At 39.2% G+C, this 23,577-nt stretch overlaps 1 protein-coding gene across 1 annotated transcript; it reads right to left on the bottom strand.

Moving 5' to 3' along the window:
- Nucleotides 1-19,941: 19,941 nt before the first annotated feature.
- LOC125474675 lies at nt 19,942-22,703 on the bottom strand. The gene is made up of 9 exons (XM_048578642.1): nt 22,663-22,703; nt 22,537-22,617; nt 22,323-22,426; nt 22,206-22,241; nt 22,029-22,102; nt 21,861-21,901; nt 21,492-21,543; nt 20,863-20,957; nt 19,942-20,207 (listed from the first exon to the last, which is right to left on the bottom strand). The coding sequence occupies exons 1-9, from the start codon at nt 22,701-22,703 to the stop codon at nt 20,120-20,122; spliced, it is 612 nt and encodes a 203-aa protein (XP_048434599.1). The 3' UTR covers nt 19,942-20,119.
- Nucleotides 22,704-23,577: the final 874 nt, after the last annotated feature.

The raw sequence follows: 23,577 nt of genomic DNA, 5'->3' as shown, positions 1-23,577 counted from the left end.
TTCTTACCAAAACGAGGAATCCTACTCAAACAAGGTTTCCTACTTGAAGTAGGAAAGTTAACCCTAAGTTTCCCGTTTTGGTAACCTTTCCTAATCTAAACGTCCGTATTTTCTAGCTACTTTGTAGGCCTTGTAGGCACTTTAGGACACAAAACAAAGGCCCTAGTCACTTTGTAACCCTTTGCCGTGCCCTCTTATTTTCTCTCCTTCCTTTGCCGTGCAAGGGGGGGCATTTGTGTCCAATATCATTCACTTAAACCCTATTTCCCTCACCCTAACTCACCCTAGCCGTCACCCCACAATCATCTCAGCTGATGCGAGAATTACTTGACACTCAAATTAAACCCTCGTTTGACAATTGTAGTAGAATGGATAAGTGAGGGATCGTTCTAGACCGGGGATTAGGAGGGCTTGCTAAAACCTTCTAAATTGACTTAAAAACATAAAAACACAATATAAAACACTATTTAATGCTCGAAGAAAGCAAAACTAAAAATAAGAAAGATTAAGACTAAGACTTCAACGAAATAGGGGCGAATTGGATTTGGACGAATTTAAACTAAAACGTAAAAACAATATAAAACGTTAAACTAGACTCAAAGAATGTGAAACTAAACGTTAAAACACTAAGACAAACCAAAAGAATCAAAATGCTTTAAAAACACAAACTAAATTGATTTCTAACTATATTGCACATTAAAGCAAAAGGGGGATTGAGGTTTGATGAAAATTGAAATAACGAAACAAGAATGTAATTGATGAAATAAGATGGTTGGTGAATTAGCTAGAGGTTCTTTCTCCACACATGATATTTATGCATATGAATCAATTTCCAGTTATTCCTTCATTGAATTATGAACGACAATGCCCCAAATTAACCGTGACATCACTAGTTAACCCTCAGATTTTCCTTATATTATTGGATTGGATGGCATCATTCGACAACCCAAAACATTCTCAAAAGTTCCCTACATGTCATCATAATAGAGATACAATCGAAGATCATTAAGAATAATGAAAACCATAAGCATTGACAAAGCACTTGCAACTATGACATCATGTTACTCATGCTAAGAATTAAACTTAACGCGATCGTGACAAGCGACCTTCACTACTTTCAAGTATAAGTTAGTAACGATTATGTGAAACCTTCTTAAACTTTAGCCACATATTCATGCATGCTAATTAAGTGTCGACCCTCAATCAACAAACACAAATAAGTTAATCATCAAATAGTTAAGCCAATTGCATTCACGAATCAAGAGTTCATAACCGGAATTCATCAATTCATATTACATAAATAATCATGGTATTGAAATCACCCCTAGCTAAAAAGGGTTTAGTTCCTCATAACTTTGAAATCAAAGAAACACCTAAACATTCCAACAACTCAAACGTGAATTGTATGAACGTTTAGGCCCTCTTATCTTCCATTCCTCATATTACAAAACAAAGAGAATTGAATTTAAACTTTGAAATCAAAGAAACGCGTAAACATTCCAACAACTCAAACGTGAATTGTATGAACGTTTAGGCCCTCTTATCTTCCTCTTTATTGTGGCACAAGAACTAAGGGATGTTGTAGGTGTGTTGAATGGATTGGGGGATTATGGAAATGGAAGAAATGGAGGAAAAATGGAAGAAAAATGGAGAGAAACTCACAGCTGGGGAGAAGATGGAAGTGTTTGTGGTGTGTTGTGTATGAAATGAGATGCTTTTCGAATGAATGAATGCAAGGGTATTTATAGGAGGAGTGGAGATGTATATGGCTATTTGTTTAAGGTGTTTGTGGTTGCAATGATGAAGAATTGCATGTGGAAATAAAAGGGAAAATGTGGTGAAATGATGAAGTAGGAAGGTGGAAATGCATGTGAGATGTTGGAAAGGAAATGGGAATATGAGTAGGCCATGGCATGTGAGTTGTTTTGTTGGTGTAAATGTGCCATGGTTGCAATGATGAAGAATAAAGGGTGCATGTGGGGTGGAATTGAATGAATGCAAAGTGAATGAATAATGAAATGAGTTAAAGAGGGAGAATGTGGTGAAATGATGAAGTAGGAAGGTGGAAATGCATGTGACTTGTTTGTGGAATAAAGAATGAATGGTGGAATGATGAAGAGTTGCATAAAGAATGCATGTAGGGTTAGCTAGGTTGGCTTTGTTTGGGTGCATGTGTATTAATGGTGGTTTTGCATGTGAATTGATGGATTGTTTTTGATGGAATGGATGGTTCTTTGCATGGCTTTTGAAGTGATTGTGGGCTTTGGAATTGGAAGGAAATGCATGGCCTTGGGGTTGGTTTAAGAGAGAATGGGCTAGGCCCTTTGTTTTATGTCCAAAATGAATACAAGGCCTTCAAATTCGTCCAACACTTTGGCTCCAATCATATGCTATCCATTCCAAGCCCAATTTTGCTCCAAAATGCTCCAAAATGCATCTTTTTGCTTCCTTAGCCATATGAACCTAAAAACACACGAAAATGGCTTAAACTACTAAAACAACTATGAATTAACAACATAGATGCACGAAAACAAGCTAAGTAAGTCGCCTAAATATGCTCCTATCATCAGCCGCACCCTTTTATTTCACCCTAGAATCTCATTCGTTCATTCTATTCTATTCAGCCATATATTCAGCCACAAACACATAGCAGCCGAACTCCCATCCATCATCCATAAACCCTAATCCCTCTAATTCTAATTGGCAGCCGCACCCTAATTCTCATTCATTCACATTCATTTATATTTTTCATCAGCCAATTCACCCTAATTATCATTTAGCCGTCACTTTCATACTCTCCCTTTAATCCATAGCCTTTGATTCATCCAAAACCCATCTCAGCCGCACCTATTCTAACCCTAGCTCTCTCTCATTCACGCAAAAAACATATCATTCAGCTGCACCTAATTTTCACCTAAAGCCTATTCAGCCACCTTCACACCCAACATTCATTCATACACTAATCAGCCACCATAACCCTAAAATCCTCTCTAATCCGTAGCCACCTCTCCATCTCCCCCCTCCATTCCAGCCACTTCCAAGTCTTGCCACAGCCTCTCCACCACTTCCCACACCATTCCACACCATCCTACACCTTCCACCACCATTGCCGCACCACTTTAACACCCTAAATCCATCCCTAACCCAGAAACTCACCCCAAATCATCCAAAACCCTCTCTGCCGCAGCAAGGAGAAGAGGAAAGAGGAGCTTGGACGCGCCGAAATTCAAGTGGATTCGTTGGGCATTCTAGGTGTAATCAATCCTTTGTGCTTTATGTTTAAATTTAATTGTATTTCTCTTTTTGTGAACATGAGAGGCTAAATCCCTAGTTAGCTAGGGGGTGATTCGAAACCATGTTTATGCTTGCAATATGAATTGATTACATTTGGTTGGAATTTCAGGATCCAATCTCATATGCTCTCTCTTATAATAAAGATAGGGAGAAGGTTGTAGCTGACAATCCTTTCAGATGGACCATGGCAATTCCTCTGATAAACATAGAGGATTTTGATTTACTGTTGTCTCCAAGACAAGTTGGTGAAAAATACCACTGTGATCATATTCGTCTTTTCCTTAAGCCAAGATATTGGTATGAAAGATTTCTGATAGAAACAGAATCAGTCGATATTGTTCACCGATATAAAAGTGAAACGGACAGTATGATTGCATTTTCAAAAATCACAACACTAAAAGTTATCTCTTTGGAAGAATGGGGAAGTAGCCCCTATTATCTATGATTACTAGGATTATCAAAAAGTTTGGGATGTAGTTTTATATTATCCTGAAAAAAGGAAGTTGTTTCTTTGGTTCATGATAATATATGAACTTTCGTGGATCCTGAAATGAGATTATGGTTTGTTGATGACGATGATGGTGCTTGGGATTTTGTTCCCCAACTTGAAAGAAAGTTTTTTATTTGCTGGTGGGATAAGTTCCACCTGGATCATCTCAAGCGAGATGAATTCAAACCAAAAGAATTTTGCATTATAGGCAGAGTGCAGTTGAACCTCCCCATTTAACCCCTGAATCATCTTCGAATATTGAAAAACTTAAGTGTTTGAATGAGTCCAGCCCTTTTTACTTAAAGAAAGATCTAAAAGATAAAGTTCTCAAACTCCTTGAGCTCGATGGACTAGAGGACGACGAGATGGAATCTGAAGCCGCGCCATCTCAGCATAACATGGAGGAAGACTATGATGATGACAAAAAAGATGACTGTTATAGAATCTGTTGTCTTATACGTATAAAGAAGTAAAGCGAAAAATGCTTTTCTTTGATTAAAGAGAGAGTAAGATGATGTCTGATATCTAGACGCCATCAGTTATTCCTTTTTGAATAATTGTCCTTTGTTTTCTGTAACTGTTTGTTGGGGTGTGCTTGTGACATCCCGTCCCGAAACTATCAAACCGTACATGTAAATTTACCGTTTTACCCCTAAATTGTCTTATTACGTTTTTGGTGTTTTGTGTGGTGTGGACATGAGGGGGGCCACACACACACATCCACATTTGCTTCCTCTCTCTCTCCCTCTGACTTTTCTCTCTCTCTCTCTCTTTCTCCCCCCCCCCGAGTCCACTATTCTTCTTCTTCTTCTTCAAATTGGTACGGACACACACACACTCACCATATTCCACACAGATCGAGGAAACCAAGGGTGTAGTTGTGATCGTGAAGTCGAGGGGAGCACGGTGGTACCATTTTCAGGTAGGGAAACCACCATTTTCACGTTGATTCGAAGTTTTCCGTTTTGAACACTGTTCATGCAAACTTAATCTAGCATGTTTTTGGACATTCTAAGCTTGTAGATGTGTTAGTGAGGCCTCAAGGAGCTTGGGAATGCTTCGTTGGGTGAATTTGGACGTCGGGATGATAGGCGCATATTCATGCGACTTAATTAGCTTGTTCTCGTGCATTTATGTTGTGTTTACTTATCTATTTCAGTGTTTAAGGCCACTTTTGTGTATTTTCAGATTATAAGGCCAAAGTGTGCAAGAAGATGCAAATTGGAGTCTTTTGGAGCGAAAGAGGAATGAATGAGTTGAAGACTTGAAGAAACGATGAATTCCTACGCCAACGATGAATTCTTACCAAAACGAAGAATCCTACTCAAACAAGGCTTCCTATTTTAGGAAAGTTGACCCTAAGTTTCCCGTTTTGGTAACCTTTCCTAATCTAAACGTCCGCATTTTCTAGCCACTTTGAAGTCCTTGTAGGCGCTTTAGGACACAAAACCAAGGCCCTAGCCGCACCTTTAATCTTTCCCTCTTTAATTTCTGATTTTATTTCCTAATTCTAGAAGCCTTTGAATTTATTTTAGTTAATAAAAATAAACTAGGGTTTAAATTTCTAAAACCCTAGGGTTTCCACCAATTAGCCGCACCCTAATTCATTCTCCCAAAAAAATCATGCAGCCATTGATGCCATTGATTATTCAGCCATTAACCCTTTTATCTTTTATTTTGAACCTAGCCGCAAATCCCATGGTCTTTGTCTTTTAGCCGCTGCCATTCATTGATTTAAAAGAAAAACCATTCAGCCATTGACCTAAGGACACACATAACCCGTGCATTACACTTCACCCTAAGCCCATTTAATCCGTCCACACCATCCATATTAAACCTAATACACTAATCAGCCACCACACCTCATAAAAGCTTCCAGCCGCATAATTCTTTTGCCAGCCGTGTTTTGTCTATTCTAGCGGCATTTTTTCCCAACCTGCAGTGCAGTCCCCCCTCCATATTCTAATCAGCCGCACTTTAAATTCCATTCATTCATAATCAGCCGGAACCTTTTTCATTTTTCCCCATCAAGCCGCAGTCACCAAAAACCCATTCAAACCGTGCCTTTCATCCATCCAGCCGCAGCATCCATTTCCCAAATTCTGTCCAGCCGTGCCATCTCCACCATTCCCCTTCACAGCCGCAATTTTCCCACACCATTCCACCACCATTGCTGCCCACTTTAACACCCTAAATCCATCCCAAAGTCAGAAAAATCACCCAAATAAACCTAGACTTTCACTGTCGCAGCAAGGAGAAGAAGAAGGAGGGCTTAGACGTGCAGAAATTCAAGTGGATTCATCGTGCGTTCTAGGTGTAATCAATCCTTTGTTCTTTATGTTTAAATTCAATTGTATTTTTCTTGTTGCGAACATGAGAGGCTAAATCCCCCTAGTTAGCTAGGGGGTGATTCGAAACCATGTTTATGCTTGCAATATGAATTGATTACTTTTGGTTGGAATTTCATAAGTTGTGGATTCAATTCGTTCATCTATTTGATTGATAACTTATTTGTGTATGTTGATTGAGAGTGCACGCTTAGTTTTCATGCATGAATATGATGCTAGATTATGAGGGAGTTTCACCTAATAGTTACAATCTTATAATCACAAGTAGTGAAGGTCGCTTGAAAACGATCGCGTTGAATGAATTCTTAGCATAAGTTTCATGCAATTCATAGTAACGAATGCTTCGTCAATGCTTATGTTTTTCATAGAACTTAATGATTCTTGCTTGTATCTCTATTATGCAATTCATGTAGGGAACTTGTAGGGAATGTTTTGGGTTGTCGTATGCAATCATCCAACTTAATAACTTGTGGAAAAACTGATGGTTAATTAGTGCAATTCACAGTTAACTTGGGGCGTTGAGTATTTATAATTTATCGAAAGACCAACTGAAAATCATTTTGTATGCAAGTGTAACATGTGTGGAGAAGAACCTTCTAGCTAGCATTCATCCATATTTTCATCACATTCATTTTTACATTCTGCCTTTAAATTACAATCGTTGCATTTAGTTTAATTTCGTCAAAACCTCAATCCCCCTTTACTTTAGTGTCCAATTTAGTTAGAAAGTGTCTTAGTTAGTGTTTATAAGCGTTTTGTATTCTTTGAGTCTTTTGATTTGTTTTAGTGTTTTATTGTTTAGCTTTGCATTCTTTGAGTCTAGTTTAGTGTTTTAAAACTTTATTTTACGTTTTTGAGTCAGTTTCCAAGTGATTTTGCAATCCCTCCTAATCCCCGGTTAAGAACGATCCCTACTTATTCATATACTACAATTGTCACAAGAGGGTTTTAATTTGTGTGCTTACTTAGTAGCCATCAAATTTTTGGCGCCGTTGCCGGGGATTAGCAACTTTGCTAATCCCTTGGATTGTTTAATTTTTGTTTATTTATTTATTTTGTTAAAGTTTCTGATTTTGTTTCGTTTTCCTTGTTTTAGGTACTAGTGCATGACTCGGAGTTCTCAACCGATTTGTGAGCATATCTCAGACTTTGACAGTGACTTTGAGATGACTTTGAGACGAAGGAAGAAGCATCACGAATCAAATCCGCCAAGCCCGGAACCTGAGCTTGGCGAACAAGGCCTAGAAGAGGCCACGGCAGGGATATTTGAAGAAGTCCAAGGCATGGCGGTGGACAACCGTACACTCAAGGAGCTTTCCGCTTCAGGTTTGGATAATGCCGCACCCTTGTGCATTCAATACCCCACGGCTGCCCAAGGTAAGACGGATGAGTTTGAATTAAAGTCAAGTTTGCTTCATCATATTCCTAAATACCATGGCTTGTCCATGGAAGATCCTAACAAACATTTGAAAGAATTTGAAGTAGTTTGTTCTAGTATGACTCCTGTCACTGTTGACGGGAATATCTTGAAGATGAAGGCTTTTCCATTCTCTTTGATGGATAAAGCCAAAGATTGGTTATATGAGTTAGCTCCAGGAACCGTTACATCGTGGGAGAGCATGAAGAGGGCCTTTCTGGAGAAGTTTTTCCCAACTTCTCGCATCATCCTCCTACGCAAAAAGATAAGTGGAATCCAGCAAGAAGAAGGTGAGTCTTTTCCTACGTATTATGAACGATTTAAATCACTTGTTGCTTCTTGTCCACAGCACCAGATGAAGGAGGAGTTGCTTCTGCAATACTTCTACGAGGGGCTCCTGCCAATTGAACGACAAATGCTTGACGCATCGGCGGGTGGAGCATTGGTGGACAAAACGCCCAGGGATGCCAAGGTCTTGATCGCTAACCGAGCATTGAATGCTCAACAGTATGAGGGAGTAGGCCAAAGAGGACCCCCACGGCACCAAGTACATGAGGTAAGTTCAACGTCCGATCTTCATTCACAATTGGCTAACCTTACTTCTATGGTTTCACAGATGGCTGAGGGAATGAAGATGCAAGGACCTGTGGTATGTGGCGTATGTTCTATCCAAGGACATGCTTCTGAAAAGTGTCCTCAACTCATTGAGAATGGCGGATGGGAGAGTGCGAATGCCATTGGTTTTCAAAGCCAAAATCAGTCAAGACATGATCCGTACTCCAACACGTATAATCCAGGGTGGCGAGACCACCCAAATTTCAAGTGGAGGGATTCCCAGCAACCTCAGAACCAAGGAGGCTTTAGGCAACAACCCCCGGGGTTCTTTCCCAAACCCTACGGCCCACCCCAAAATCAAGCCCAATCCGGCCCAAGTGCCTCAGGTACATCTCTTGACAATGATGCACTCCTTAAGATACTAACTAAGTTGTCTAATGGGCAGGAAGATCAAGCGAAGGCTATGCAAAACCAAGATAAGAGGGTGGATCAACTTGAGAAACAAATTGGGCAGATTGCCGAGTTTGTAGGTAAGTTTCGAGATCCCGGCCAACTTCCGAGTTCTACCATTCCAAATCCGAAGGGAGGCTTCGAAAGCGCAAAGGCCATACAATTGAGAAGTGGAAAAGAAGTCGGGGCATGTCCTACACCATCACCATCAAGCCCCGAAGAGGATGAAAAACGAAGAATCGAAGAGGAAGAAACAAGGTTGCCCACGGCAAAGGTGATCCCATCATTGCCGCAAGTCCCTATGGTCCCAAATCTGCCCAATTCGTCCAATAAAGGTAAAAATGTGTTAAATTCAGTTCCTACTAATGTTTTCCCTTCGAATGTTCCTTTTCCTAGTAGGTTCAGGCAAACGAAGAAAGAAGAAGCTGAAAAGGACATCCTTGAGACGTTTCGTAAAGTTCAAGTGAACATACCCCTGTTGGATGCAATAAAGCAAGTCCCAAGGTATGCCAAGTTCTTAAAGGAGCTTTGCAACACTAGGAAGAGGATGTCGACCAAGGAAGTGGTAAAGGTAGGTGAGAATGTGTCCGCCATCTTGCAACGCAAACTACCGCCCAAATGCAAGGATCCAGGTAGTTTTACCATTCCTTGTGTCATTGGGAATACTAGATTTGAATCTGCCATGCTTGATTTAGGTGCTTCTATAAATGTTATGCCATATTCCATTTATGCATCTATGAACTTAGGAGCATTGAAAAATGATGGGGTAATAATACAATTGGCCGATAGATCTAACGCCTATCCAAAGGGAGTTTTGGAAGATGTTCTTGTACAGGTTAATCATTTGGTCTTCCCGGCGGATTTCTATGTCCTTGAAATGGATGAATCGGACCATGCTCCTTCACTGCCCATTCTACTTGGAAGGCCATTCATGAAGACGGCCCGGACGAAGATTGACGTGTATAGTGGAACTTTGTCCATGGAATTCGATGGGGAAGTTGTTAATTTTAATCTTTCTGATTCCATTAAATACCCTAGTGAGGACCATTCATGCTTTTCTATTGATATAATTGACTCTTTGGCGCAGGGATATCTTGACGATTTGAATGACGATGCGCTTGAAAAAGTCATTACACGAGGCATGGAACTCAAAACAAAGGGGACAGATTGCATGCATGCCCACGGCACACACTCTCTACTCCATGCCGTGCCCCCTAGTGAGGAATTACTTGAAGTTGTGGCTGCCCTTGAGTCCTCACCTAAGCTTGATGGTAAGTATACTACCCGTGAGTCCATTCCCATTTCGACTAACAAATTGCTTCCATCTATAATTCAGGCACCTACCCTTGATCTCAAACCATTACCGGGCCATTTGAAGTACATTTTCTTGGGGGAAGAGGAGACATTACCGGCCATCATTTCTTCATCACTCACGGCACAAGAAGAGGAGAAACTAGTGCGTGTTTTGAAGGAGTTCAAATCTGCCCTGGGTTGGACGTTGGCCGATATCAAAGGTATTAGTCCCGCTACATGTATGCATCACATATTTCTTGAGGAGGGGGCCAAACCAACTAGAGAGGCTCAACGCCGTCTTAACCCTCCGATGATGGAAGTTGTGAAGAAGGAGATAATCAAGCTGTTAGATTGTGGAGTTATCTATCCTATCTCGGATAGTAAGTGGGTTTCGCCTATCCAATGCGTGCCGAAGAAATCTGGAGTGACAGTTGTGGAGAACGCAGAGAATGAGCTAGTGCCCACTCGAATCCAAACTGGTTGGCGCGTATGCATTGATTATAGGAAGATAAACGCCACCACAAGGAAGGACCACTTCCCATTGCCGTTCTTAGATCAAATGTTGGAAAGGTTAGCAGGTCATTCATTTTATTGTTTTCTTGATGGATATTCTGGTTATAATCAAATTGTTATTGCCCCGGATGATCAAGAAAAGACTACTTTTACATGCCCCTTTGGTACATTTGCTTATCGTCGCATGCCATTTGGTTTATGTAATGCACCTGCTACATTTCAAAGATGCATGATGAGCATATTTTCAGATTATGTCGAGAAAATTATTGAGGTTTTTATGGATGATTTCAGTGTATTTGGCAATTCATTTGATGGTTGTTTGAGTAATCTTAGTTTGATTTTGAACCGTTGTGTTGAAACAAATCTTGTGCTTAATTGGGAAAAATGTCACTTCATGGTTAAACAAGGTATTGTTCTAGGCCATATTATTTCTGAAAAAGGCATTGAAGTAGATAAATCTAAGGTAGACCTTGTTCGTCACTTACCCTCTCCAACTTCGGTTAGAGAGGTTCGTTCGTTTCTTGGTCATGCAGGTTTTTATAGGCGGTTCATTAAGGATTTCTCAAAGATTGCACAACCACTCTGCCGACTGCTGCAAAAGGAGGTGGCGTTTGAGTTTGATGATGCATGCTCCACGGCATTCAAGCACCTCAAGGAGGCTCTCACTTCGGCTCCTATTATCACACCTCCAGATTGGAGCCTTCCATTCGAGTTGATGTGCGATGCTTCGGACTATGCGATTGGTGCTGTTTTGGGGCAGCGAAAGGACAAACAACCTCATGTTATTTATTATGCATCTAGAACATTAAATGATGCTCAATTAAATTACTCAACCACTGAAAAAGAATTACTTGCTGTGGTATTTGCATTAGATAAGTTTCGGTCATACTTACTTGGGACTAAAGTTATTATTTTTACTGATCATGCAGCTCTCAAGTATTTGCTCACGAAGAAAGAGGCCAAGCCTAGACTAATTCGATGGCTTTTGCTCTTACAAGAGTTTGACATTGAGATTCGGGATAAGAAGGGCGTGGAAAATGTGGTGGCTGACCACCTAAGCCGAATGGTGCATAATGAGGAGTCCCTACCCATTGCAGAGACATTTCCCGATGAACAATTAATGTCTATCCAGGTAAGTGAGCCTTGGTATGCCGATATAGTTAATTTTTTGGTGTCAAAACGTATTCCAAGTGAGTTCAATAGGCACCAACGTGACAAACTTAGGCATGATGCACGGTTTTATGTGTGGGATGATCCATACTTATGGAAATTTTGTCCCGATCAGATTATACGTCGTTGTGTGCATGATTCTGAATGTCATTCAATCTTGAGTTTTTGTCATACATATGCATGTGGAGGGCACTTTGGCACACAACGCACGGCCCTCAAAGTGTTACAATGTGGATTTTATTGGCCTAGTATTTTCAAGGATGCTAGAAGGTTTTGCTTAACATGTGATAAATGCCAAAGAATGGGTGGCATTAGTGCAAAGGACCAAATGCCGCAGGTTTCTATCCTAAATGTTGAAATTTTTGATGTCTGGGGTATTGATTTTATGGGTCCCTTCCCTTCATCGTATGGTTTCATGTATATTTTGCTTGCGGTTGATTATGTGTCAAAATGGGTGGAAGCCAAGGCCACCCGGACTAATGATTCTAAAGTGGTTGCAGAGTTTATTAGAACTAACATTTTTGCAAGGTTTGGAATGCCACGAGTGATCATTAGTGATGGAGGGTCACACTTTTGCAATCGGACCATTGAAGCGTTATTAAGGAAATACCATGTCACCCATAAGGTTTCTACACCTTACCATCCTCAAACGAATGGCCAAGCCGAGGTTTCCAACCGAGAGATTAAGCAAATACTCGAGAAGACTGTTGGGCCAACAAGGAAGGATTGGAGCTTACGGTTAGATGATGCACTTTGGGCGTATCGTACGGCGTACAAAACTCCCATTGGGATGTCACCCTTTCGACTTGTCTATGGCAAGGCGTGCCATCTTCCCGTTGAATTGGAGCACAAAGCACTTTGGGCCATCAAGAAGTTTAACATGAACCTCGATGAAGCAGGAAGTCAAAGGAGATGGCAATTAAATGAGCTTGATGAGATAAGGCACGAGGCGTATGATAATGCAAGCATTTACAAGCAAAAGACCAAAGCTTTCCATGACAACATGATCCGTGGGAAATCATTCTCAATTGGGCAGAAAGTGCTATTGTTCAATTCCCGTTTACGTTTGTTTCCTGGTAAGTTACGTTCTAAGTGGATTGGACCATTTGTTATTACTAATGTTTTTGTTCATGGTGCAGTCCAAATCCAAAGCTTGAAAACGGGACATGAATTCAAGGTGAACGGGCATCGTTTGAAGCCCTATTATGACACCTTTGTGGAGCATGCCGTGGATGACATACCCTTGGAAGCCGTGGGCCCTAGTAAGGAGTGAAGAAGGTTTCGTCCGGCTGGAAGACGTTAAAGCAAGCGCTTCGTGGGAGGCAACCCATGCAATCAACAAAGGAAGAACTTGGGAATCGCTCCACACTCAGATTTGCGTCCCTAAACCCTTCTCTTTGTTGCTTACTTTATGTTTTGTGTAATGTTTTTAATTGTGTTTAAAACATTGAGGACAATGTTTAGTTTAAGTGTGGGGGGGTAACATTCTGTTTTGAGATATGTGTGCATGAAATTCGTAGGGTATTACCACCTAGCATGTCTAAACTTGTTTCCCACTGTTTTTAAGTGTTTTTAAGCTATTTTAGAGTGTTTTAGAGTGTGTTGTCTTAAAAATCCGAAAATCCCATAAAAATTTGAAAAATTGTTTTGAAAAACCCAAAAAGAGTTGTTTTTGTGTGTTTGTTTGTGTCGTAGGGTACCTTCCAACGCAATGATGAGGATTTGGTTTTTAATTGCATGATGGTTAAAGAAAGTTACAAACATGGTTGGACGTTTGATATACTCTTTGGTTTATGCTTGGTTGTAGTTATAGTTTACGAATTCACATGTAATCACAAATGATAAAAATCAGTTTTTGTAACATGCTTGAAGGAAGGAACTTAAACAAACGCTACATCCCTGTGAGACTTGAGCCTAAACGTTATTTGGAGAGTTAAAATCTATGCATCATTGTTTTCTAAGTCGTTGTATGATCTCATTATTCATTGCTTGGTTACTACTTAGAAGGCGTTTCATCACTTAGTTCCAAATGCTAGAACTCATGCCCATTTCATTCAAAGCATGTCATTGATTTGCATACCACATATTCAAGATGAAGTTGTGTAGTGACCACCATCAAAGCCAAACAGCCATGTGCCCTTCACTCATTTTGTGTTTAAGTTTAACCCCATTGAGCCGTGTTAGCCCATATTCTTTGTTAACCCGCATTATCTTCACCTAGCTTACATTAGGACCATCCTTACCCTTGTTCTTGAAGCATAGTAAGCAATGAATTCCTTTTGATTAATGTGTTGCAGAAAATAAGTGTGGGGGAAGGATTATGGATGTGAGTTTTTGTGCCATAGGCACGGTTAGAAAAAAAAAAAGAAAAAAAAAAAAAAAAAAAAAAAAAGAAAAGAAGAGAAAAAAGTGAAAAAGAGTTGAAAAGAAGTGAAAAAGAGTTCCAAAGTATTGGTTGTTGAAGTAAGGGCCCAAAACAATGAATTAGGCCCTAAGAGTTGTTTGAATCTTCCCTATTTGTTTAAAAGTTGATTTCTGCATTCTAAGGGAATTCTAGGTCTTAATTTCATTACTTTACTTATTATTGCTTAAAGAACGTTTGTTTATCCTTACCTTCCCTTGTTAGCCAAAACCCCAAGCCCCGTTACAACCCTTGACTTCTATCTTGAGTGTTGTGCATTTCAATTGTGGAGTTTGAATTTGGTATGAGCATATGGTGTCACTGGTTCTCGCATCTAAGTAGTAGCATTCCATTCATGAGATCATATCTAAACACGTGTAATTACTCCAGAAATTGCTTTCTTTGTTATAACGTATGTGAGTACTAGTCTTTCATGTTTACATCAATCTTCTCACATATAACTAGTGTAGGGTGTGTAGTCAGAAAATCTGAGTGAAAATTGAGTGCATAACTAGTGAGGAATTAAGGGAATTCTCTAAGGCATGTTACTACATTCAAAATGTGTTTTAATTGATTAAATGCGAACTAGTGAATGGTGACTATGATTAAGTATGTGCTTGAGGGAAAGGAAGACTAAAAGCTATGTGAGTAATGATCTTTGACATGTCATGTTTCATTGGAAATCCCTGAGGCAAACGTTGGAAGGTTTAGGTTATGTTTTGTTTGTTTGTTTCGTCTTGTTTACTTTAGTTGTTTGTTTTGCTCGAGGACTAGCAAAAGTTAAGTGTGGGGGAATTTGATAGGCGCATATTCATGCGACTTAATTAGCTTGTTCTCGTGAATTTATGTTGTGTTTACTTATCTATTTCAGTGTTTAAGGCCACTTTTGTGTATTTTCAGATTATAAGGCCAAAGTGTGCAAGAAGATGCAAATTGGAGTCTTTTGGAGCGAAAGAGGAATGAATGAGTTGAAGACTTGAAGAAACGATGAATTCCTACGCCAACGATGAATTCTTACCAAAACGAAGAATCCTACTCAAACAAGGCTTCCTATTTTAGGAAAGTTGACCCTAAGTTTCCCGTTTTGGTAACCTTTCCTAATCTTAAACGTCCGCATTTTCTAGCCACTTTGAAGTCCTTGTAGGCGCTTTAGGACACAAAACCAAGGCCCTAGCCGCACCTTTAATCTTTCCCTCTTTAATTTCTGATTTTATTTCCTAATTCTAGAAGCCTTTGAATTTATTTTAGTTAATAAAAATAAACTAGGGTTTAAATTTCTAAAACCCTAGGGTTTCCACCAATTAGCCGCACCCTAATTCATTCTCCCAAAAAAATCATGCAGCCATTGATGCCATTGATTATTCAGCCATTAACCCTTTTATCTTTTATTTTGAACCTAGCCGCAAATCCCATGGTCTTTGTCTTTTAGCCGCTGCCATTCATTGATTTAAAAGAAAAACCATTCAGCCATTGACCTAAGGACACACATAACCCGTGCATTACACTTCACCCTAAGCCCATTTAATCCGTCCACACCATCCATATTAAACCTAATACACTAATCAGCCACCACACCTCATAAAAGCTTCCAGCCGCATAATTCTTTTGCCAGCCGTGTTTTGTCTATTCTAGCGGCATTTTTTCCCAACCTGCAGTGCAGTCCCCCCTCCATATTCTAATCAGCCGCACTTTAAATTCCATTCATTCATAATCAGCCGGAACCTTTTTCATTTTTCCCCATCAAGCCGCAGTCACCAAAAACCCATTCAAACCGTGCCTTTCATCCATCCAGCCGCAGCATCCATTTCCCAAATTCTGTCCAGCCGTGCCATCTCCACCATTCCCCTTCACAGCCGCAATTTTCCCACACCATTCCACCACCATTGCTGCCCACTTTAACACCCTAAATCCATCCCAAAGTCAGAAAAATCACCCAAATAAACCTAGACTTTCACTGTCGCAGCAAGGAGAAGAAGAAGGAGGGCTTAGACGCGCAGAAATTCAAGTGGATTCATCGTGCGTTCTAGGTGTAATCAATCCTTTGTTCTTTATGTTTAAATTCAATTGTATTTTTCTTGTTGCGAACATGAGAGGCTAAATCCCCCTAGTTAGCTAGGGGGTGATTCGAAACCATGTTTATGCTTGCAATATGAATTGATTACTTTTGGTTGGAATTTCATAAGTTGTGGATTCAATTCGTTCATCTATTTGATTGATAACTTATTTGTGTATGTTGATTGAGAGTGCACGCTTAGTTTTCATGCATGAATATGATGCTAGATTATGAGGGAGTTTCACCTAATAGTTACAATCTTATAATCACAAGTAGTGAAGGTCGCTTGAAAACGATCGCGTTGAATGAATTCTTAGCATAAGTTTCATGCAATTCATAGTAACGAATGCTTCGTCAATGCTTATGTTTTTCATAGAACTTAATGATTCTTGCTTGTATCTCTATTATGCAATTCATGTAGGGAACTTGTAGGGAATGTTTTGGGTTGTCGTATGCAATCATCCAACTTAATAACTTGTGGAAAAACTGATGGTTAATTAGTGCAATTCACAGTTAACTTGGGGCGTTGAGTATTTATAATTTATCGAAAGACCAACTGAAAATCATTTTGTATGCAAGTGTAACATGTGTGGAGAAGAACCTTCTAGCTAGCATTCATCCATATTTTCATCACATTCATTTTTACATTCTGCCTTTAAATTACAATCGTTGCATTTAGTTTAATTTCGTCAAAACCTCAATCCCCCTTTACTTTAGTGTCCAATTTAGTTAGAAAGTGTCTTAGTTAGTGTTTATAAGCGTTTTGTATTCTTTGAGTCTTTTGATTTGTTTTAGTGTTTTATTGTTTAGCTTTGCATTCTTTGAGTCTAGTTTAGTGTTTTAAAACTTTATTTTACGTTTTTGAGTCAGTTTCCAAGTGATTTTGCAATCCCTCCTAATCCCCGGTTAAGAACGATCCCTACTTATTCATATACTACAATTGTCACAAGAGGGTTTTAATTTGTGTGCTTACTTAGTAGCCATCAAATTTTTGTGGGAAAGCTTAGTTCCAAAGTTGGCCGAACTTAGATCGTTGTTGCAGGTGAGATTCCTTGATTTTTAGGCCTTAAAAGTAGTCTAACGTGATTCTACTAGTCCTAAGCTTCATTTTGGTATAAAGAACGTGAAAAATGGTTGAAAAACGAGTGAGAAAACAAAGTTTGAAAAATTTCCAGTTTTCCGGCGACGGCGGCGGCGGCTCGCCGGAGAGGACAGGGGAATATTCCGTTAAGTTTTAACGGAATATTCCTACAGGACTAACGGCGTCAGTTAGGGAATATTCCGTCAGTCAAACGGAATATTTCGTCAGTCAAACGGCACGTGGCCGCGCGTGGGGGCGCGTGGACCCGTGCCATTCCAGGCGCGTGGGGGCGCGTGACGTGTCCAAAAATTATTTTAAAAATATGGTTGTGATCGTGAGGTTGTGTAGGTCACGTTGGTATATTCATTTGTCCATTTTGAGCAATGTATGAGAAGTTATTTTGAACGGACGGTTATGTGCTTTAAAGTTAACGTTTTTGTAGTTAATTCGCATATAGGTGACACGTATCCCGAGGACGAGCGTGCACATTCGAGGCAGGGGGGCTACGACCCTTCTACTTACCAGTGAGTGGGCTTTTGTTTTCCGTATATACCTATATACATGTTATTTCCCAGAAATTAGTATAAATACCTTGTTTTACGCCGTAATTTTATATGATTGATGACTATGCATGATTAGTGGCATATGAGTTGGTTTATATATTTATTCTTACGTCATTTACATATATGTTGGTGCTGCGGCGGCCTAGGTAAGTGCCAGGTAAGCGTTGTTTTACATTCGCATTAAATAGTGGTTCGAGGTGCTTAGAGAGCTCATAACCTGCACCCCCGGTGTTAGTGCTCCCGCCCAGAGTAGGGCACAGTCTTTCACGTGTTGTTCACCTCCCGCACCACACGCTCAGCTTGAATCCAAGTTAGGTGCACAGTCCTGTCGTACAGACCACTATAGGTGGTTCCGACTCGTAGGTGACCCGCGATTATTCGCACAGCCTTCACGTGATCGTAGCACTAGAGCGTTATATGTTTTACACCCAGGCTTGTCGTACAGACCACTATAGGTGGTTCCGACTCGTGGGCAGGTTTAGGGAATGAGTGGTAAATTGAGCTCTAGGTTCAGCCGTACAGGTCACTTAGGGGACTCCGGCTGTCATTTTATTATTCTATTGATGTGCTATACATACCTGAGCATTTGCATGTATGATTGGGGCCTTGAGCATGTTGGCATACCCTTGATTATACTTGGCATATTTATACCTACGTTTTTATGTTTATTTTCTGGGAAGTATACAGGTTTTACGGCGAGGGGTTATATTATGTTTTATGAAATGGTTTTCTAAGAGATTTGTTTTGCCCACTCACGCTTTTGTTTTTGCACCCCTCCAGGTTCTAGTAGCTTAGCGGGTTCGGTGGTTTCCCCAGGGACGTTCCGGCATTCTGACAGACCTTCACCTATGTAGGGTCGCCTACGGGCGCACTATTGTCGTAACATTTTTTTTTTGGGCTGCTGTATGCCTTAGGCTCTGAATTCAGTGTTTTACCTACGTTAGCACATATCCTATTACTCTATTGTTGCTAGTTTTAAATTATTCGCCCTTTTCTACTACTGTTCCTAGCTTCCGCACTGTGCACATGGCTACGTCACTTCCACGTGGCGGCCAGCATGCCCCGATCCCGGTTGGGGTGTGTCAGTTTGGTATCAGAAGAAGGACGACAAAGGTAAAGGTCAGGCATCGCTCGGGCCTCGTCAGACTCAAAACTTTAAGAGGGGTGGTAACAGCTCTAGTTCTTCTAGTGGTGGTTTCAGCGCCACGGGTCAGGGACGAGGAGGTAGATGGACTGGTGGCTTTCGAGGCCAGAGACAGGGGGACGGTGGTCGAGGTAGGGCCCCACTTTGATGTTCTTCAGGACTCAATGATTGACGCCATTGTCTTGCACGACTTTGGCCACGCTCCATGGAAAAATTTATCTAAAAAATTTAAAAATAAATGAACCTAAATTGAATACAAATTCTGTGACATTCCATAAATACGAAAAAGTCTACGTAGATGCCTATGAACAGAAGAAGAAAAAACATTTATCTACACATCACTATAATACAAAAGAACAAAATAAAATGATCACAAAATACTTTTGAAGTGTAATAAGTATTAGTGCAAGGAAATGACGGGCTTATATACACTTCTCGGTTGGTGTTAGGACTTGGATATGATTTAGCTTTCATGTTTTTTTCTTTTATAAATTAGCATTGTTTATAGAGTTTTAATTTTTATGTCAACTGGATGAGTAGAATTTTAAACTTTTTTAATACCCCTAAACCCTATCATAAATGACGGATGTGGGCTGGACATAATATAAAAAGTTTTTAGAAATGTGTAACCCGTAATAAGAGGCTAAAAAACTACCACATGACAAAGAAGAATTTGTATTCAATGTAGGTTCATTATATTTATTAGTTTGCTCTAATAACTCAACAATGCACATATAAGCTCTAAAATGTTATGATATCCTTAAAATTTTAGTAATTTTGGTTTCTTATTATGTTTATTAGTAATTTTGGTTCATTAGTTTAAGGATATGATCTTCAATAATTTGTGATCAACACAGCTTAAGAAATTTTGGGGTGCTTTGTTGGTCGTTGGGGTGCAAATGGGGATGGGATGATTTGGTTCAAATGGATTAAAAAAAAAAACAAAAACAATGCATGCACGCAAGGTTCCTTAACAAAATCATAATTATGAATAACTGTTATGGTATTCAAAATCCTTCTCGAACCCCGCTGGTGTTTAGGGATGATTTTGGACTACATGGATATTTGAGATTACGAAGAAGATTATGAATAACTAAACATCGGTCAAAATTTTTTTTGTTAGAGGACAGCAATTGTTCATAATTGGTTTGATCTTGGACATAATAACAATTACGAATATTTCTTTTCTTCACATTATCTTCTCGAATTGGGGTTCAACATTAGAAGTTATTTTCTCAAGTCTCAACATTAAGCAAAATGAAGAAAACAAAAGGCCAAAAGCAAAAAGCCACCTCTTCCGCTGTTATCACCTTCCCTTTTCTTCAATGCTCACTCCCAACAGAAAATCTATGGCAAGAATACACTTTCCCCCCTTCCTTTTTCTTCGAGCCTCAACAAATGGGTCTGCAACCAATGCCAACTGAAATAATTGAGGCTAAGCAAGAGGAGTTGATAAAGTTAGCAATTCACAAACCAAATTGAAAATCTAATTCCAAAATTCCAAACACCCACCAAATGGTTTCGGATAAAGTTTTAAAGTTGAATACACGTTACCGATACATAAGGGTACATAAGAATGAGAAGTATGAAAATTTTAAAACAAAGGGCCAATCGTGCTCTTTGGCAAATTGCAATTTAAGTTTGGCTGCTTTTCAGTTTCACTCTACCATTAGATTTGTTCTTCTTTATGAGTAGACCTTCCAACCCAACATCCATCCACATATATAATTGTCCCTAGCTACACCAACACGAATCCAAAATCATATATATTGTCCAATGTAAACTAATTCTTAGCTAATTAACATGTTCAAATCCTTATTTTCTCATAATTAAATAACAGAAAATTAAACAACCCAAAAATCAAAACAACCCCACTTGTAGTTTTAGCTCATTAATCCATTGGATAAATTGATGCCAAATTCAATCATAAAACATACAATTAACAACAACCCAGAAGAGCCATCAAAAAAACCAACAAATTAACCAAAAAATACCACTTGTACTTTTAGCTTAGTCTTCCAATTGAATCAGATATACCATCAAATTTCAATCAGAAAATAGAAAATTAAGAACCCAGATTTTTCACTCACCTGCTGTGAAACTCGTCCCTGTTGAGCAGCAGTAGGAACAGGTAAACTGGGTGATATATACAACCGATTAAAACACTCAACTTTAGCTGCTTCAGCTACATAACAGAAAAAGAAAAAAAAAGTTAATTTAACTATAATTAAGTAATCTGGTTTAAGATATATACCTCATCCCCAACATTCATGCCAAAATCGATATGCAATTGTCAAACAACATGGGATTTTGGATGCAAGTTCCTACCTAAAGTCCTATCACTTTGGCATCCTTGGGCCTCACTAATATAAAGCCCAATATTAAATATTAACCCAAACAGGAAGCAAGAAGTAACTTTAACTAATAAATCGCAACCATCTGAAATTCATCAAAAGCTTGGAACTGCAAGAAAAATAATAATCAATAAATGGTTGTTATAAGCACATGAATAAGAATGCAGAGATTATAAAAAATAAGATAGAATCTCACACAGAAAGGATAAAACAACAAAGAATTAAAGCCAGAGAGATTTTGCGGTAAAATGCCCCAAGCGCATCAGTTTTTTTGTGGGATTTTACTGAAAAACTTGTTCCTATGGAATTTCATGATCAGGGGATATGCTTGCAATGGATGTCCGTTCAAGTTTCTGGTTTTGTACCGTGAAATACTTAGTTTTGGACAGAAAGCGAACAATGAGTTCATTCTCAAATCTGCACAACACAAACCGAAAATCTTGAACAGAAGAATATAAGGAAATCTCTCTCTCAGACAAATTACGTAGTGAGTCTATTGACCATTTAGTAAGGTTGAAATGCATACGCTTAGATGCATAATTCAAGTTGATTTGCACCATGTATAACTATTCATTCCCACATTTAGCCTAGAGGAATATACATGTAGCACAGAAAAATGAACCATGCCAGCACTGCAAATACTCGATCAAACGCAAAAGAAAACAGTATAAACTTGTACAGCAAGAATTTACTTTCTGACCCATAACTCAACTTATATGCATCATATTACATACCTGTTTAGTAACTGCTTAAAAGGTGCATGGCCCTGTAAAACCTGCATCCAACACCACGCAATCAACAAAAAGGTAAAATTACATAAAAATAAGAGGTAAAAAGCACACAAATCTGGATAAAAGAGTTAAAATTATAAAAATTTATGAAAACCCTCAACAAAAATATACCTGTAAAGGTGAAATCTTCACTCCTAAAAGTGAACTTAACTCAAGGGCTCTTTTGGATTCACTAATCCCACCTCCTATCACAACCAAAAAACCCAAAAATTTAAAACAATTAATTTAAAAAAAAATAACAAAAATTTGGATTATACCAGGTGGAAAAATTACAAATTAGAAACTAACCATTTGTCAAGAACACGTATGGAATCCTGAGATTACCTGGCAAAAAAATTTAAAATTCCAGAAATTAATTCCCAGAAAGATCAAAAATTGGGAGATGGGTATAAGAAATGGGGGTACCAGAATCGTCGTACAATCTTATGAAGGCCCGAGGAGAGCCTCCGATGGGAGCTTCGTTTCGTAAAACGACGCCGTCGATGTCGAACGCAATGCCGAAGGCATCCCTGATGAAATTAAAACTAATCAGGAGCATTAAACCCACTTGAATCTCGCCATAGAACATCATCATTAAATTTATGAAAAATAAATAAATAAAGAGAGAGATTGATCGTACGGTGTGGACTGCGAGGAGAGTTGCGAGAATAAGCGTATGATGTTATGGGAGAAAGCGGATGACGGTTGGTCACGGTTTCGGCTCCGTCAAGCTTTTCTCTAGAGGGTAGGTTCAATAGTCGAGTACAGGCTCTGGTTCAACCCTGGAAATTCCTTCTCCGATTCCATCGAATCGCTAGATAGTTTTGGCTCGCTCTCAAAGCCCACACTTTGCCTGCGCAAAGCTAAATTTCGAGAATTCCTCTTCCCTGCAGTCAGAAACACACCGTGATTTAATTTTAGATTTTAGAGAGAGCGAGAGAGGGAGTGGAGATGGTGTTGGGAGTGAGGGGGAAGGATGTGAAAGAATAGGAATTGAAATCGAGGTGCCGGCTTTGATCTGGTTGGTAGTTCGTAGAACGTGGAGGGTTGTTTGAATCCCACGTTTGCAATTCTCATTCCTTATCCTGCAACTTCCGCTTTGATGCTCTCTCTTCCAGTTATGGTTTTTTTACCACTTTGTCCTTCTTTTTTGAATTTTTGTGGATTTGGATTGTGAAGAAAACAAAGGGGCTTTTTTGGCATTTTGAAAAGCTTCACCAAACTGGGGCTCTCCCTTTATATATATAGATATATATATATATATATATATATATATATATATATATATATATATATATATATATATATATACCGTGTCTTTTTCTACGATGGAGACGTGATTTGTCATTGTCGAACTCAGCTGGAGATTTTGGATGGATACCGAATCTTTTTCTAGGATAGAAACGTGATTTATCATCGAAGAACTCGGCTGGAGGTTTTAGATGAATGTCATCTTTCCACAATATACCCTTAGATTAAACCATTTTAATAGTTAGGATTGCTTTGATCTATTGCCTATTTTGAAATAAGAAAGGAAATTATACATGTATACCTCTGCAATAATGGAAATTATAAATCAAGGAGCGGGATATTGACGTGCACCTTCCTAAACATTGGTGTGATAGTTTCTAACACTCAAATTAAATCCTATAATTGTAGTATGTGTAAGTGGGGATCGTTT

This window comes from the organism of the source record quoted next, unplaced genomic scaffold (genome assembly GCF_019419815.1).
Source record: "Pyrus x bretschneideri cultivar Hongxiangsu unplaced genomic scaffold, Pyrus_bretschneideri_v1 Contig129, whole genome shotgun sequence".
Classification (NCBI taxonomy): domain Eukaryota; kingdom Viridiplantae; phylum Streptophyta; class Magnoliopsida; order Rosales; family Rosaceae; genus Pyrus; species Pyrus x bretschneideri.
Note: the sequence above shows the minus strand (reverse complement) of the source record. Positions and strands in the feature narration are given on the sequence as shown.

Excerpts from the sequence above, each read along its gene's own strand:
- LOC125474675 (XM_048578642.1), bottom strand. The coding sequence starts at position 22,703 with ATGGAATCGGAGAAGGAATTTCCAGGGTTGAACCAGAGCCT. Across the intron at positions 22,242-22,322 it reads AAGATTGTACGACGATTCTG|GTAATCTCAGGATTCCATAC; the intron begins GTACCCCCATTT and ends TTTTTTTGCCAG. Across the intron at positions 21,902-22,028 it reads TGAAGATTTCACCTTTACAG|GTTTTACAGGGCCATGCACC; the intron begins GTATATTTTTGT and ends TGTTGGATGCAG.